Below are 17,386 nucleotides of genomic sequence, written 5' to 3'. Positions count from 1 at the left end.
AATCAATAAATCCCAACTTAATCTTTCATATTAGCTATTTCATAAATAATGTAAAATAAATATTCTAATGAAACATTCTTATTATACTAGGAGTATTATTCAATTTGGAAGGCTATCATTCTAATGAACAATTATTTGTTCTCCCAGTAACAAACAAAAGTGTGAACATAAACTGCTTGGGTCTAAATGATGGTTTAAAGTCTGGGAAGTCTGGTTTAAAGTCTGGTTTAAAGTCATGTACTCATGGAAGATGTTGAATTGAGACTGGTTTTAGAAGTAATAAATTTAAGAATCCTTCTATCATAAAATGTATCATTCCAGTAATGATAAAATAGTTAAAGTTTTAGAAGTTAACTTCCTCTCAAGTTGCAAGGTATGAAGCTCAAACTACAAATCTTTTAACTAGAAGAATATGACATCTTTTTTCTTGCTGTGGAATTTTCTCAAAAATACCGTCTCTCTCCCTTTCTCTCTCCTCTCTCTCACATACACACACACACCAATTAAAAAATAGCTTAACAGATTGATGTGAAGGTGCTTAAGGGTAGACTGAGCTGATAGGTGAGTGGAAGAAAATGCTTGAGTGAGAGAAAAAGAATAGTTAGGAGAGAATTCAGTGACCTGTGATTCTATGAGAATTAAGTGATTGGGTAAGTTAAGGAGAAGAGCTAGATACAGGCAAATTATACTGTAATGCAAATATTTATTTTCAGCTTACATTTGGCAGAACACAGTCCAAATTCCAAGGATCATTAATGAATTATATGAAATACCACCTTAGAGAAATATATTCCAAAAATTGACACTTATAGATTCTGGTTTGGTTGTATGTAACTCCCAAATATTTAAGGGCATGCATCAATTCTGCAGTTTATAAAAGGAAAGCACTCAAAGATATCATAAAAGTTGATTTTGCCTGAAAAAAACGAAGCTCCTTTTGAGATCAAGATTATATACAAAAAGAGTTTCAAGTGCATGATTATGTGTTGTAGAGCAAAAACTTCAAAATGATAAAATGACTATAAAAAACAGTAAGTACAATGCACTGCACACATCAAGTTGTAGACTAGACAGAAAAATGGCTAATGTCCATAGGTTGTTTACTAACTGACCAAAGTCTCAGAACCAATAGCGATTAAATTTTGGCTTGACTGAATAATTTGGTCACCTATCATGAATGAACTCTTGTTGGCCAAAGATTATTATTCAACGTTCAACTTTTTATATATCCCACCCTAGAAAAGACCTTTTGCTTTTATCATGAGATTCTTCAGTTTCAGGCATTTCCTAAGTGAGAATAATAGCACCAGAGTAATGTCACAACCTCTGTAACATTAGGGAAAATGGACCACACTTACCCTCTATCCTGAAATATTTTACACACCAATGACTACAATGATAACTATATAGTCCTATTTAACAATAAATTAAACAATTCCTATAAAACTTTAATAGTCTATGAAAAGTTTATGAATCAAATCATTTAATGTTCCAGACATCAAGTAAATTTGTTTTAAGGTCTTTTAAGGTAACCCCCTTGAAAGAAAAGCTAGGTTCATTCCACTTTAACATGCCCATAGACTGAGTCTAGTGTTTGTACATAAAAAGTACACAACAGGTATTGATGAACTGATGGTATTAATTTAAGACAAGTGATCAGGATCAAGAAGTCTTGAAAAACAAATACAGCAATTAAAAGAAATCAATTATTCAACAATGATACGCACAGTATAAGTCCATTTATAGAAAATTTTAAATTCCCACAACAATACTACAAGTTTTCAGAGTCAAGCATGCAATGAAGTGGTAAATACTGAACTTCATGTTGGTGGCTACCTCTAGGCAGGGAGTGAGGGCAAAAGCACCAGGGAGGCATACAAAAGTCCTCAATTCTTCTTATTTGGATCTAAACCGAATGATATAATGTTAATTTTGATAAAACAGTATGATGGGCATGAATGCTCATTATACTGTTCTCTTCTGCCTACTTACAAATTTAAAAAAAGAAAAAGATTTATACCAGACCTTTGCAGGAACAATCAGCAGTGTACTGAGGCATCGGTAGTATTTATCAGCTAATCATATATTTTATGAACATCATTCATTTGAAGATCAATGATCTACAGACCAATGATCTATGCATCTTCTTTTATACCTTCAATATATAGTTGTATCACTTATTTAGATTTTTAATAAAATAGATTTCAATTTTTCTTTAAGAAGTGAAAATCTGAGGAAACTTCTACTAGAAAAAAATTTCCTTATATTGCCTGATTTAGTCAAAGCTGCTTGAAATGCTAGCCTGTTACCATCAGTTACTGATTATGTATCAATACAGAGAGCAGAAAAGACCTGGTAGTAAAGTCACAGGAATTCTGTTTATTATTATAGCAAACATTTTCCTGGCATTTGACAGAACTCAGAACCATTTCTTTGAAATGGGTTCATATCTGTGAAACTAAGCCCACCAGTGGGAAGTCCTTCTCTATAGAAATGAACAAAAAGGAAACTAAACCATCAAAAGATATATTTCACATAATAGCAAAATATAAAAATACAAGCAAAAATGACAAAAAATTTTTTTAAATGCTAAGCAATGGACTTAAGAAACTTTGATTCTATTCTTCTGTCTTGTTGCTAATGGTCCTCTTTGTTCTTCCACTGTTACATACGTGAAACAGGAATGATAATAATTAAAGAATGGCCTTGCAAGACTTACTAGGAGGTTAAAAGGAATTATTGAAACAGTGTTCAAATACTTTATAAATACTATTAACAAAGATATTTATTTTATTACATTTTTATCTTCCTTCCTCTCACTGTTGTGGCCTCTCCCGTTGCGGAGCACAGGCTCCAGATGCGCAGGCTCAGCGGCCATGGCTCACGGGCCCAGCCGCTCTGCGGCATGTGGGATCTTCCCGGACCGGGGCACGAACCCGTGTCCCCTGCATCGGCAGGCGGACTCTCAACCACTGCGCCACCAGGGAAGCCCGAAGGTGTTCTTTTAAATCAGACTCTGTTTATTAATATCGTTTCGAATTCTCAACTAGAGAGATGTTAGCTTTCTTTCAAAGCGATACTCCCAGTGAATCATAATAGTTCTGATTAAGAAAGATGATACCAGAACTGTGCTACCTGAGGAAAAGAGAAAGAACTGCAGCACAACTGGTAAAGTTCCTAGACTTAGTCCAATCAAGTTATGGATTGTCCAACTGACATAATACTTTGTTACTCCAACTTTCAAGTACCATCCTGAAATCACATTCTATCTTAGTGTGAGTTTTCTTACATAAATATTTAACTTCTGTAAATGTTTGTAGTGCCAGTTATCTTTTTGAATAGATTTTTTTCCTTTAAGAGAGCTGCTCCAGTGAAGAACCATTTCTTACACATCCATGTCCAGACTCAAAAAGAAACGTTCTTCTTTGAAAAGACAGAAATACCCAAGTAATGTTAAAGCTTGCTGTAGCCAGGGATTGCCCACCTCTTCCAAGCATGGGATCACTCCCTGGAGATTCCTGATGAATTAAAAATGTCTTCCAGTTACTCATAGCTCATCAGATGTGTTCACCTTTGGTAGTTCACATTCTTCACTGGTGTGACAACTCTGAAGGATGTCCTTGTAGTGGTTCTTCAGATCTTCATACAAAGAAACAGTTTCTTGTGAGTGAGCCAGTGGTAACACCTTTTCATTCAGTAACATCTGCACTTGGAATTCTTCCTTAGGAGTCTTAGCATTTTTACAATGGTAAAGCACAAATATTAGGTTTGAGGCATAGGGTACAATGTGACCACTTCGGAACTTCCGATGCATTTGCTTCTTGTAATTGTAAGCTGTTAGGGGCTCCTTGTCTTTGAAGTAGCCCATGAGAGAAAGCAGTGGAAGAAGGGTCTCTGCATGACCAAACTGAAGGATGACTGGAGAGGAAATTGGTTGAGAACTTAAAAGAGAAGCAGAGAAAAAATACATATAAACATATTTTTACATACATAATAATTTAACATAATAGCTTTTAAACATAATAGCTACACTTAGAATTAGCAACTTCATCATCTTTTTGTAATCTTTATAACAACAATCTACATAACAATATGGCTGAAATTCTGTGTGGCAGAGAACTGAACTTTTTTTTTTTTTTTTTTTTTGCGGTATGCGGGCCTCTCATTGTTGTGGTCTCTCCCGTTGCGGAGCACAGGCTCCGGACGCGCAGGCTCAGCGGCCATGGCTCACGGGTCCAGCCGCTCCACGGCATGTGGAATCTTCCCGGACCGGGGTACAAACCCGCGTCCCCTGAATCGGCAGGCGGACTCTCAACCACTGCACCACCAGGGAAGCCCTGAACTTTTTATAATAGAAGTTATGTTCCAAAATTTTGGAACACTGTAGTATTGTAAACCCATCTAAAACAGTGAGCATACACATTATTCTTTAAGTTTAAAGAGTGTTGAGTCTTTACTTGTAGATTAAGGAACTTGAAGTTGATATGTATTTCAAAACTGCATTGCCTGTCTGTGAAGGACTGGCCCTTAGTAAATATTGATTACTCCTTGGGGCTCATCTGAATAAATTTCAAATGTTATTTTATCTTTATCTAGGGAATAAGGACAAGCACTATTCAGTAAATTTCTCGGTGAAAACCAAGTCTGAACAGTAAACGGTAATGCATGTTATTCCTCAATGTTTTATAAGACCCAACTTGGGCACAAAATGTGGAAGAGAGCTACAAAAGGGTAGAGACATAACCTATTCTAGCTCATATACTGTGTCTGTGGTTGGGAATGGACTTTATACACTGCCAGAAACACAACAGCTTTCAACTCCATGAGCTAGGTCACCTTTATTTTTGTTTTTTCCAAGTTTTCTACAATTTTTTTCTGGTAAAGGCTTCTTTTAAAAGCAGCAGCAAATGGCTGTTTAGCCTTCTCTCAACTTTTATAAAAAGAGTATGACTATTGTTCTTAAATATAATTCATAAACCTATCCAAACACAGTTAACCATCTGACTTCTTGCCACCACCCCACACATTAGGTTCACATTTTCTGGGAGGACAGCAGCATTTGCAGCAGTTTTTGAACCTTCCTAATTCCTCACATAAAAACAGATGGAGCAGGGCTTCCCTGGTGGCGCAGTGGTTGAGAGTCCGCCTGCCGATGCAGGGGACACGGGTTCGTGCCCCGATCCCGGAAGATCCCACATGCCGCGGAGCGGCTGGGCCCGCGAGCCATGGCCGCGGAGCCTGTGTGTCCGGAGCCTGTGCTCCGCAACGGGAGAGGCCACAGCAGTGAGAGGCCCGCGTACAGCAAAAAAAAAAAAAAAAAAAAAAAAAAACAGATGAAGCAAATGGACAGCAGATCCCAAACCCAAGGGAAACATTCACAACATAACTATGTGGAAAAGTATTCTCCATGAATCATCAATAGCCTCAAGACCTGCATATTATCAGTATCAGTGTGGAAGGAAGCAGAGGGAAGCCATAAAGCATGTAAGAGATCTGAAAACTGGAGAATCCCAAACAGCCATCAGGTATTCACTGGAAAGTGCTGTGGGCCAAGTTGAGATAGCAGCTGAAATTGGGAAGGGTTTAGGTTACTCGTGTGTGTGTGTGTGTGTGTGTGTGTGTGTGTGTGTATGTGTAGAATATGTATGTACTGATACTATATATTATATATGTATGTATATGTATATATATAATGACAATAGTAATATAGATTGATTTTTTCTATATGCCATAAACATACAATATATCATTACTATTTTTGCTTTAGGTAATGTTACCTTTTAGAGCAATTAAAAATAGAATAAAAATTATGGTAGACAGAATTCTAAAATGACCTCCAAGAATTCAGCCCCCTGGTGTATATACCCAGTATAATCCACACCTCTTAAATTGGGAAAGACCTACATATATCAAGATATCACTTGCATGATTATGTCATATGATACGGCAGAAAATATTTTGCAGATGTAAATAAGTTTCCTAATCATTTGAGTTTGAATTAATCAAAAGGAAGATTATTCTGGATGGACCTAGCCTAATCTGGGTAGGTTTACTGAAAGGGGATGAAGTTTCTGAGACATCTTCCTGCTGACCTGAGAGCAGAAACAGCCATGTTGTAAACTACACATGGAGGGACCACATAATGAGAATATGAAATTGGCCTCCAACAGCTAAGAGCAGACCCCCGCTGACGAGCAAAAAAAACAGGGACTCAAATGCTTCAACTTCAACTTGGTGAGTGCAAGGGAGGACTATCTGTAGGCCTCTCCTGGGGCTGCAGAAACCTAGCCCCTGTGAAATCTCCAAACAACTGCTCCAAGGCTCCACTGAAGGACAGAGGCCACACTAAGGAGAAACTGCTGGGAGTGGGGTCAAGACTGAGCAGGAGAGGGACCGCAGAGATAAAGGAAAAAGGAAGCCCAGATAAAGGTGGGGGGAGGGGAGCAGAGCCAGGAAGCAGGCTACCATATTCCTGAACAGTATACACACACACACACACACACACACACACAACCAGAAAAGGGAGCTCTGTAAGGTTAAAAAAGCAACCTGATACAGCCTTCTTCTAAATGTTGAGGAAAACTAAATTTACATTATAACAAGCAACAGAAAAATAAATAATAAGGAGCAGAAAAACATCCCTACAGAAAATAAAACTATACTAGAAAAGTATACTCAAAAAATACAGAGAAACATACTATTTCTCAATTATCCATTATTTTGAGATGAATATTCTCTTAAAAGGTGTGAAATTTAAAAACCATTCATCAGCAGGTGACTGTAAACCTCTTTTCTTAACTGGTATACTTTAATTAGGTCATCTAAAGTACCTAAAACCTTTATTTATTTCCAAGCAGTATCTCCTTAAGTCCAAAGTTCTAAAGCAGTACCATTAAACCACAGTTATATTTAGTTTGACTGCATAAATATTTTTATATCTTATAATATTTGTCAGTATTTTAAAATTGGGAGATTTCAAATTCTTAAAAATCCAGATTTGTGGCTTCTCTTAAAAACCTGAAAGATCTGGCAACATGAACTCCTAACAAGGCAATAATCAGCTGAACAGGAATAAGGTTTACCTTCCAGAGATGACATATACCTGTTGCACAGGACATATATAATTTCACGTTGTTTAAGACAGGATGCATTCATTCATTTGTTACTTGCCTCGCCCCTTTATATATTTGACTATAAATAAGCCAAAGCCACTGCCATAATGTAAATATAATGGAATTTAATAGTGATAGAAGTTAAAGAAAAACATGTAATATAAAGATACTGGTTTGTATTTTAAATCTTCTAGCCATGAGGCAGTAAGTGCAAAGCCAGGAACAACCCTCAGCTCAATACCCTACTATTGCTCTTTGTAAGATTTATTAGGACACATAAGAGTTCAGGAAGGAGAGCAGCAATACCCTCACTGTCTCACTGAAAGGCTTAACTGTCAGCAACTCTCTCCTCTTTTCCCCACTGGGGAACTCCAGTAGACTGGAAGAATATATAAGGCAATATATAATATAAAATATTCTACTTTTAACATGTAATTAACATAAAAATTAATGAAACTATTTTATTCTTTTCTACCAAGTCTTTGAAATGCCATGTGTACTTTACATTTACAGCAATCTGAATTCAGACTAGTCCCATTTTCAGATGCTGAATAACCACATGTGGCTGGTGGATATTATGTGGGAAAGCGTTTGATAGTGGAGTAAACAGCCTTATCCTACCTACCTGGGTTCAAAAGTCAATCAAATAAAGAGAAAATAGAAAAAAAGATAAAAAACAAATAACAAACACACATATGAAACAAAAAAATGTGTGTTGGGGAAGAGAAGAGACCAACAGGGCTATGTACAAATGATGAATTCAAAGTCCTATTAACTACATCCAAGCTACAGAAGAAATTAAATCTAGGTTGTTACCCAAATTTAAGTTTTAAACCTAGGGTTCCTTAGGTTTATATAAAAAGCAATAAATCCCATTTTCTCTTTTGACTGCCTACTTTCAGTCACATATTAAAATCAGCTATTTTTGAGAAGAAAGTTGAGAAAAAATTGTGCTTTAAAATGCTTATTGGGAGTTCTATGGGAAATCAAATAACTTTATATAGTAGATTCATATAGGAAGCCAAATCAACAAAAATAAATGACTGTCTTCTGCCATATGATCCACCTAAATTAAAAAAAATATTTTAGAATTCCAAGCAATTCTCAATAGGAAGGAAAAATGCAATTTAAAAAATAAATGCCATGAGTATCATCTTCTTACTACAGATCAATCTCCATTACAGAAGGATGCAATATACAAAAACAGTATGTTTAAAGGTCTGGTTAAATGCATCAATACAATAATGATCACTAAGGACAAGGAAAACTACATACTAGAGGGTCAAGACTAATGTAGCCTTCCCCAAAACAATCTAAACAACTAAAAACATCAATTTACTTAGAGATCCAAATGTGCTTGCAGAAAATAGTAAGGAACTTACAATTTTTTGTAGGTTATATATTTCTACAATAATGCCAAATATAAAGAAGGAGAAATGAGCAGAATTTCACTCACAATTATTTTTTGTCTGCCTTTAACCTTTGTGCCTTAAAGTGTCTTGCACAGATAGCAGATGCTGTTGCTACTTCAGAAAAAGAAGTTGGCTGATGTTGCTTGTATTCATACAAAAAAAGCACTGGACAAAAATGGATGTGCCCAATTTTCTGAAACATAAAGAAGAGACTTTTCAAAGATCCATTTCGCCATTTGTTTAGATGTGACAGATACTAGCATTCTCTGCCAAGTGCCAGGTACCATGCTAGTTTCGCTTTTTAGAAGAGGGAGGAAAGATGAGAAAGGGGGAGAAAAAAGGTAGTAAGGTGAAAGAACAAATAAAACACATGCCTGGTTCTTGCAGATGAGAATTTGTCTAAGTGTTAGGGGAACCCAGAGAAAGAGAGTAAAATCACTCTGAGGAAGAATTGGACGGACTTTGCTGAGGAGGTGGTGTTTGAGCTGGATCATGAATACATTCCTATTAAGTCTTATAATAGAAATGCTGCCCGTTGTGGCTTTAGTAAAGTGTAGTATCTGGTTTACCCTATGATGTAGATATCATCCCGTTTTTACAGATGAAAACACTGAGGTTAACTTACTTGCCTAAGTTAACTTTGAAGCATCAATTAAACTCACTAGAAAAAATACTATGCATTAAATTCATAGGAATAGATAATATAAAAGATTAACCTAAATCCTTTCAAAAAAATATTAATCGTCCTCAGCCTGATTCTTAAGTTCAATTTTTCAAAATTGTTTTTTTTTTAAAGAAGGACACATCTGAAATTATTTAACTTTTTAGCTTGAACTTGAATACAGGAATACTATAAATCGAGTTTCACGAATATAATATACACACAAAAAAATTCATTTGGAAAAAGCTCAATGCCTCTTATATAGGAAAATATTTGCATAACTGGACTGGAGCAAATAAGTTAGGAATTTAGTCACCCAAGTTTACTTTCAAGCCATTGCTGATTTAAAATCAGTCAAATCAAATAAAAAAAACTTAGTACAAATTTTAAATCAAATCAATGGGGGGGGGGTGCTGTGGAAACATGGCATTTCAATATACCAGGTGAGGAAGACCACATTGTTAGTGCTTGGTAACAAGGCCCCTGGCGTACTAATTTGAATTGGGCAATTTAAAAAATACTCTTTAGCAATGTGCCCTTTGGTGAGAGCACATGTTAAATCCTACAGAATAAGAAAATGGACTATCTCTTAAACAAGGCATCAATTCTTCTCCAAGAATGTATAAAAGGCAAAGATTACATTCCCCGGGTTTTTAACCTGAAATAATTATGTGATAAAGGATAAACAAAAACAAAAGACAAGAAATCTTGCTTCAGGAACACACTACATAACTAACTACTTCCGAAAATTTGGGACACCATGTGTCTATTATGAGCTTATGGAGACCATCTTCTCTCAATAACTCAGAGGCACTCAGTACATCATACACTCCACCATGAATTCAGTTTGCTGAGTAATAAAGGGTGTATGCAACTATATTTTTATTGTAGCATGAAGAAAGGGAATATGTCAACAAATGACAGTTTTCAGTTTCAGAGACCCAACATCTAGGCCAAATACTTTTCAACTCCCACTAGCTATCTGGAACACTGTACTGAGGTTGTATCCAGATCTAATGTCATCTACCTCTTATTTCCTAAACACTTTCTTTATATATGAACATCTTCTCCTTGCCAACCAATCTCCCCCTCTTTATCTCTCATTTCCCAGACATAACTATTTAAAATCACTTTGCCCATTTCTAAGACACCTGATTACAAAATACAGCAGCAGACAATGCTTCAAGTTTGTATCAGGATGCATGATTTCTTGTTTTTTGACAGCAGTATCACCCCTGGTCAAGCGTATTACAAAACAACACAAATATATATATAAAAATATATATACACATATATGTAATATATATATATATATATCATACAATCACCTGAAACAAATGATCACTTTAAGAACTATGTGTAAATCATTCCTAAATGTATGAACACAAATCTTCACTGAGCACAGAATAAGAAGATACTTAATTGGTTTGGTTTACATCTTTTTAAAAAATGTCAAGGAATATTATTAAAAATCTGGCTTAGAGAAATTTTATCTCACAGGGAAAGAGCTTATAAAATAGAAAAGAATGCCTTATGATACTTTGTAAAATATGCTATCAACAAGAACATAAAACTGAAACTCTCAAGTGGCCTAAAAGTTATCTTTAAGCATTTAACATGTTTCATACAATTCTAAAAATCTTTCTTCTTGATTTTTGCATTTCAAAAAAAATTCAGAGCTCACTAAATGTGCAGGTTGGATTTTAAGGGTAAGAAGCAGAATTTAGCACACTCCGAAATAAGTTAAAAGATCGAAAAAAAGTAATTTTTCCATTAACTCAAAAAGTATTCCCAATAAATAATAGCTCAGAATATAAATCACTTGCCTCAGACATAACTGTTTTTCTTTACTATTTATTTTTCCTAGCTGATTCAACCTGGTAATCCTTAATGATTCAAGTGTTAAAACTAGAATAAATATAATAATCTTCTTCAAGGCTCCCTAAGAAAGCAGAAGTAAAACACCTACCTCATAATTATGAGGTATAAAATTGAAAAGAACTTAGCTAATAATTTTTCAGTCCTTTTAAACTACATACTTCAAATCAAGGGCCTACTTACAGCTAAGAATGTCAGAATGCTTTTCTTCACTAATAAACAATGACTAAGCAATATGTAAACTGATTTCTACCTTACTGTTTGAAACGCAACTGCCAAAATATCAAATGCTGGGTATAAAAAAACAACTAGAAATTTCAGTCTCCAGTCTGTAAGGAGCTTAGAAATTGCAATTCCACCCTAACAGCAAAGAGCTGAACAAACTGAAAAATCAACAATTCTTCTTAGATCCATCAGAGAAGTGAGGTCACAGGTCAAACTGCTGTCCCCCAGATTGGAGAGAGAGACAGGTAGATACAGAGAATCACAATTTACAGGAGCAGAAACCTCCATGGGAACCATGGTCGGAAAACCTAAACTGTAATTGACAAATTGCTAGAGGCTCGGTGTGGACAAGTCTAAGTTAAAAACTTCAGGGGACAGGGGCCTCCCTGGTGGTGCAGTGGTTAAGAATCTGCCTGCCAATGCAGGGGGCACGGCTTCAAGCCCTGGTCTGGGAAGATCTCACATGCTGCGAAGCAACTAAGCCGTGCGCCACAGCTACTGAGCCTGAGCTCTAGAGCCCGTGAGCCACAACTACTGAGCCCATACGTCACAACTACTGAAGCCCACTCGCCTAGAGCCTGTGCTCTGCAACAAGAGAAACCACCGCAATGAGAAGCCCGTGCACCGCAATGAAGAGTAGCCCCTGCTCGCCGCAACTAGAGAAAGCCTGCGCACAGCAACGAAGACCCAATGCAGCCAAAAATTAATTAATTAATTTAAAAAAATAAATAAAAAATAAAAATTTCAGGTGACCAGGCATAGCGGGGAGTGAACTCTGCCAGGTCCTCAGTGAATCCCCTCTTGCTTCTGGCAGGGGAAGGAAAAAAGGAACCATTTTGAAATAAACCAGAGCTTTCTGTTCTTCTTAACAAGGCCTGCCCTTAGGAGAAACTATTTCATCAGAGTCTAACCTGCTAGGGGGTTTTATCAGAGCCTAACCTACCTGGGAGAATAGAAATATTCAACTCTAGCCCCCTCTAACTCTCCTGTGTCATCTATGGAGGAGAAGAAAACTGAGAGGCACTGGTGAAGTTCACTGCTTGGGGCACAGGCTCATCAAAAGCCTGAGACCTAATCATAGGACTATAGAATGCTTCCCTTCCCTCCACACCTTACCACGGCCTATTTACCATAGTTCCTCTTACCCAGTACATCATGTCCACTTTCAACAAAAAAATTACAAGGCATACTGAAAGGCAAAAAACATCATTTAAAGAGACTGAACAAGCATTAAAACCATAGTCAGATACGGCAGGTATGTTAGAATGATCAAACCAGGAATTTTTTAAAAATATAATTTATCTGTCAAGGGCTTTAATGGGAAAAAAAAAGCAGACAATATGCAAGAACAGATGAATAATTAAAGAGATGAAATTTCTAAGAAAGAATTAAAAATAAGTACTAGAGATCAAAAACACAGTATAGAAACAAGGAACATCTTTGTAAACCTGACACAGGTGAGGAAAGAATCTCTGGGCTTCAGCATATGACAACAGAAACTTCCAAAGCTGAAAAGCACAGAGAAAGAAGACTGGAAAAAAACAGAACAGAATATACAAGAACTGTGGGACAATTACAAAAGGTTTAAATTAACATATATGTAATGCGAATACCAGAAGGAGAAGAAAGAGACAGGGACAGATGAAATATCTAAAGCAATAATGAATGAGAATTTACCCAAATTAATGTCAGATGCCAAACCACAGATCTAGGAAGAGAATACTGAATGGATAAATTCCAAAAAACTATACCTACACATATAATATTCAAACTTCAGAAAATTAAAAATAATGAAAAAAATTTTGAAGGAAGCCACAGGAAAAAAGCACCTTACCTATAGAGGCACAAAGATAAGAATTACACCTGACTTCTCTTCAGAAGCCATGCAAGCAAGAAGACAGTGGAGTGAAATATTTTTAAGTGTTGAGAGAAAAAAAACCCAACCTAGAATTAATGTTGAGGAACTCAGAGCTTTCCTGCTAAGATAAGGTACAGGCAAGAACGTTCCCTCTCACTACTGTTTTTCAACATTGTACTGTAATGAGAGGAGGTAAGAAAAGAAACTAAAAGGTATACATATTGAGAAGGAAGAAATAAAACTGTCTTTGTTTGCAAATGACATGATCATCTATCTAGAAAATCCAAAGAATCAACAAAAAAACCTCCTGGAATCAATAAGCAATTATACCAAGATTGCAAGATACAAGGTTAATATACTAAAGTCAACTGCTCTTCTATATACTAACAATAATCAAATTTCCATTTGAAATTAAAAACACATTACCATTTACACTAGCAACCCTAAAACTGAAATACTTATAAAATAACAAAATACGTACAAGATCTATATGAGGAAAACTACAAAGCTCTTATGAATGAAATCAAAGAATAAATAAATGAAGTGATATTCCATGCTCACAGATAGGAAGGCTCAATATTGTCAAAATGTCAGTTTTCCCTAACTTGATCTATGGATTCAACACAATTCCAATCAAAGTCCCAGCAAGTTGTTTTTGTGGATATTGACAAACTGATTCTAAAGTTTATATGGAGAGGCAAAAGACACAGAAGAGCCAACACTCAATATTGAAGGAGAAGAACAAAGTTGGAGGACTGATACTACTCGACTTCATGACTTACTATAAAGCTACAGTTATGAAGACAGTGTGGTATTAGTGAAAGAACAGACAAATCAATGGAACAGGAGAGCCCAGAAATAGGCCCCTGTAAATACAGTCAACTGATCTTTGACAAAGGAGCAAAGGCAATACAATGGATCAAAGACAGTCATTTCAATAAACGGTGCTGTAACACTAGACATCCACATGTAAAAAAAAAAAAAAAATCTAGTCACAGACCTAACACCCTTCACAAAAATTAACTCAAAAAGGATCAGAGACTTAAATGTAAAACTCGTAGAAGATATAACATCAGAGAAAACCTAGATGACCTTGGGGATGACAATAACTTTTCAGATACAACACCAAAGGCACAATCCATGAAAGAAATAATTGAGAAACTGGACTTCCTTAAAATTAAAAACGTATGCTCTACTTAAGTCAACATCAAGAGAATGAGAAGACAAGTCACAGACTGAGAGAAAATATTTACAAAAGACACATCTGATAATAAAAGACTGTTATCTAAAATATACAAAGAACTCTTTAAGATTCAACAATAAGAAAACAATCCAACTAAAAAATGGACAAAAGATCTGAATAGACACCTCACAAAAGAAGACACAGGGATGCAAACTAAGCATATGAAAAGGTGCTCATATGTCATTAGGCAATTAAAAATTATAACAATGAGATACCACTACACACCTATTGGAATGGCCCAAATCCAGAACACTGACAACACCAAGTGCTGGCAACAGGAACTCTCATTCATTCTTGGTGGGAATGCAAAAAGATACAGCCACTGTGGAATTTTCTTACAAAAAAACCATACTCTTATTATGTGATCCAACAACCGCAATGATTAGTATTCATGCAAATGAATTAAAAATGTATGTTCACACAAAAACCTGAACATAGATCTTTATAGCAGCTTTATTCATAATTATCAAAACTTGGAAGCAACCAAGATGTCCTTTAGTAGGTAAATGAGTAAATTAGCTGTGGTACATCCAGTCAATGGAATAATATTCAGCACTAAAAAGAAATGCACTATCAGGGCATGAAAAGATATGGAGGGAACATAAATGCATATTACTAAGTAAAAGAAGCTAATCTGAAAAGGCTACATATTGTATGATTCCAACTATATGACATTCTGGAAAAGGCAAAACTATGAAGGTAGTAAAAAGATCAGTGGTTGCCAGGGGTTGGTGAGAAGGGAGGGATAAACAGGCAAAGCACAGAGGATTTTTAGGGCAGTGAAACTATTCCATACAATACTACAATGGCAGATACGTGTCATTATACATTTGTCCAAACCCAGAAGACGTACAACACCAAGAGTGAACCCTAATGGAAACTACGGGCTTTGGTGATAATGATGTGTTAATGTAGGGTCATCAATTATAACAGATGTACCACTGTGGTGTGAGATGTCAATAGTAAGGGAGGTTGGGGGGCACGTGGTAGGGAGTTTATGAGAAAACTCTGTACTTGCTGCTCAATTTTGCTGTAAACCTAAAACTGCTCTAGGAAATAAAGTTTATTAATTAAGCAACAACAAAAAAACTACTACATGGGGATATATGTGACCAAAAAAGCACATTTTTCCTTCCAAATAGTTAATATAGTCCCTCTTAAATAGCTGCTCATGCTTCTACCTGTTTGCCCTGTTATAAATAAGACTTACTCAGATCTCAATTTTCTTTGACAAAGTTAAGCAGCACACGTTAAATGTAAAAACATACTGTGTTTCTATTCTAAATTACTTCCAAACACCCAAAAATGGGGACTTGGATATCTTCAATTAGTGGAGGCTAAAGAGCTGTGGAGTTTCTGTGTGTGCATATATAGCAGTGATTTTTAAATTTGGGATTGTTTTTGTAATTCTAAAGATGTCAAAACAAATATACAAAAGTATTTATTTATGGTCCAGCTTTCATCAGAAGCCATTAAAGGTATGTGCCAGGTTTCTGTAAAGTAAATCAGTAATTCTTGTGAAGGTAGTGGGTTCCATCTCAGGAACACAACACTCTTTGCTTTGTCTCATAATGGAGAGTGCATCTTAGAAGTGTTCTAAGTCACCTGCTAGGAACTGATTTACTTCACTTAGTACAGGCACAACTGCTGTTTGAAAGAACCAAATCCCCAGCTTCTCCTTAAATATACCCAAGTTCCGAGGATGGCATGGGAATTTTTCTGGGTTTTATTCCCAAGCTTCTTCAAAGCAAAGTTGGTTTATGATTAAGCCCCAAATACTGGCAACAGCCAATGGGTAAGAGTGTGTGTGCATATGTCTGAATGAGGGAGTACAGGGGTGTGTGTGTGTGTGTGTGTGTGTGTGTGTGTGTGTGTGTGTGTGTGTGTGTGTGTGTGCGTGCGTGCGTGTGTGTGTGTCTGGGGGCTTAGAAAGACCAGAGAGAACAAGAGAACATAATGTATGGGAGGACAAAAAGGGAAAGAATGTGAAAAAAAAATCACTTCTCAATTTACTCAGTTCCTGATATAAGGCCACTGCACATAGTTTTGCCAGAAAATTGCTGAGTGCATGAAGACTGCTACATTCCATTCTACCTATGGTCCATGTAAATAGCTTTCTTTGTATCATATGGCCATTCAATAAACAGAGTTGTGAGGTTCAAGATGTCATGACATAAAGAACTAGGTTTTTACCTTTAACCACTTAACAACAAACTAAGAAAAATTCAGATAATTCTATAATTTGTTTTGAACATTCCTATTTTTCTTAAATCATGCTGTTCCTGTTCTCTATATTCTGGCTGCATACTCTAATCCTTCAACAAACATAGACTTCTATTAGTCACACTTCTCATATTAACTATATCCCTGACTTGCAATGATATTCTTTAGAACTCGTAGCACAATAGTCTCCCAAAAAACAAGGAATAAAAAGCCATGGCATAAACTTTAACTCTGCCCTCTCCCTCTGATAAAAAAAATGCATTAAAGTTGAAATGTCACATTTTCCAAAAAGTGACAAAACCACTTTTACAGAGGTTCATTTTAGCTTTAAAAAATTTTAAAAACCCTAGAAAATGTAAACTACTAATACAAATATAAGAAAACAAATAACCTATATGAAGTATATGTAGAAATACACAGTTGGAATCCTAATATTTTAGTGTTGAGATCTGGTCAAGATTTGCTCATTTTAGAAAAAAGGAAAAGACAAGTGAATTACCTAATGTTATCTAGCAAGATAAGAATGCAGTTCTCTAAATTACAGTCCTCTTTTTACTTACATAAGTTGGTAAGGAGATTTTATCAAATCTTTCCATTAAAAAGCAAATTTAATTTGAAGTCTAAAATTATGTTGTTAAATGAGGTTTGATGACTATGCATGTGTTCAAATAAGTAAAACACCCCCAAAAAAGCTCAACTAGAAAAACAACTAATAATTGCATGTTTTTCCCTAAATGTACTCAGCTTAGATTTTTCTAAGCTCTTAATTCATGT

At 35.8% G+C, this 17,386-nt stretch overlaps 1 protein-coding gene across 4 annotated transcripts in view; it reads right to left on the bottom strand.

Moving 5' to 3' along the window:
* Window positions 1–1,724: 1,724 nt before the first annotated feature.
* MINPP1 (multiple inositol-polyphosphate phosphatase 1) overlaps window positions 1,725–17,386 on the bottom strand; it is a 44,419-nt gene continuing 28,757 nt past the window's right edge. For 2 of the 4 annotated variants that reach the window (XM_082611108.1, XM_082611107.1), the window contains one exon: window positions 1,725–3,941. In XM_082611108.1, the coding sequence (XP_082467234.1) occupies window positions 3,548–3,941 (394 nt within the window). In that variant the 3' untranslated portion in view covers window positions 1,725–3,547. The remainder of the gene's footprint in view (window positions 3,942–17,386) is intronic. The other 2 variants (XM_082611112.1, XM_082611110.1) reach the window with 2 other exon arrangements.

This window comes from Mesoplodon mirus (genome assembly GCF_964341445.2).
Source record: "Mesoplodon mirus genome assembly, chromosome: 2".
Taxonomy (NCBI): Eukaryota; Metazoa; Chordata; class Mammalia; order Artiodactyla; family Ziphiidae; genus Mesoplodon; species Mesoplodon mirus.
This window is presented reverse-complemented; position numbering and strand designations above follow the sequence as displayed.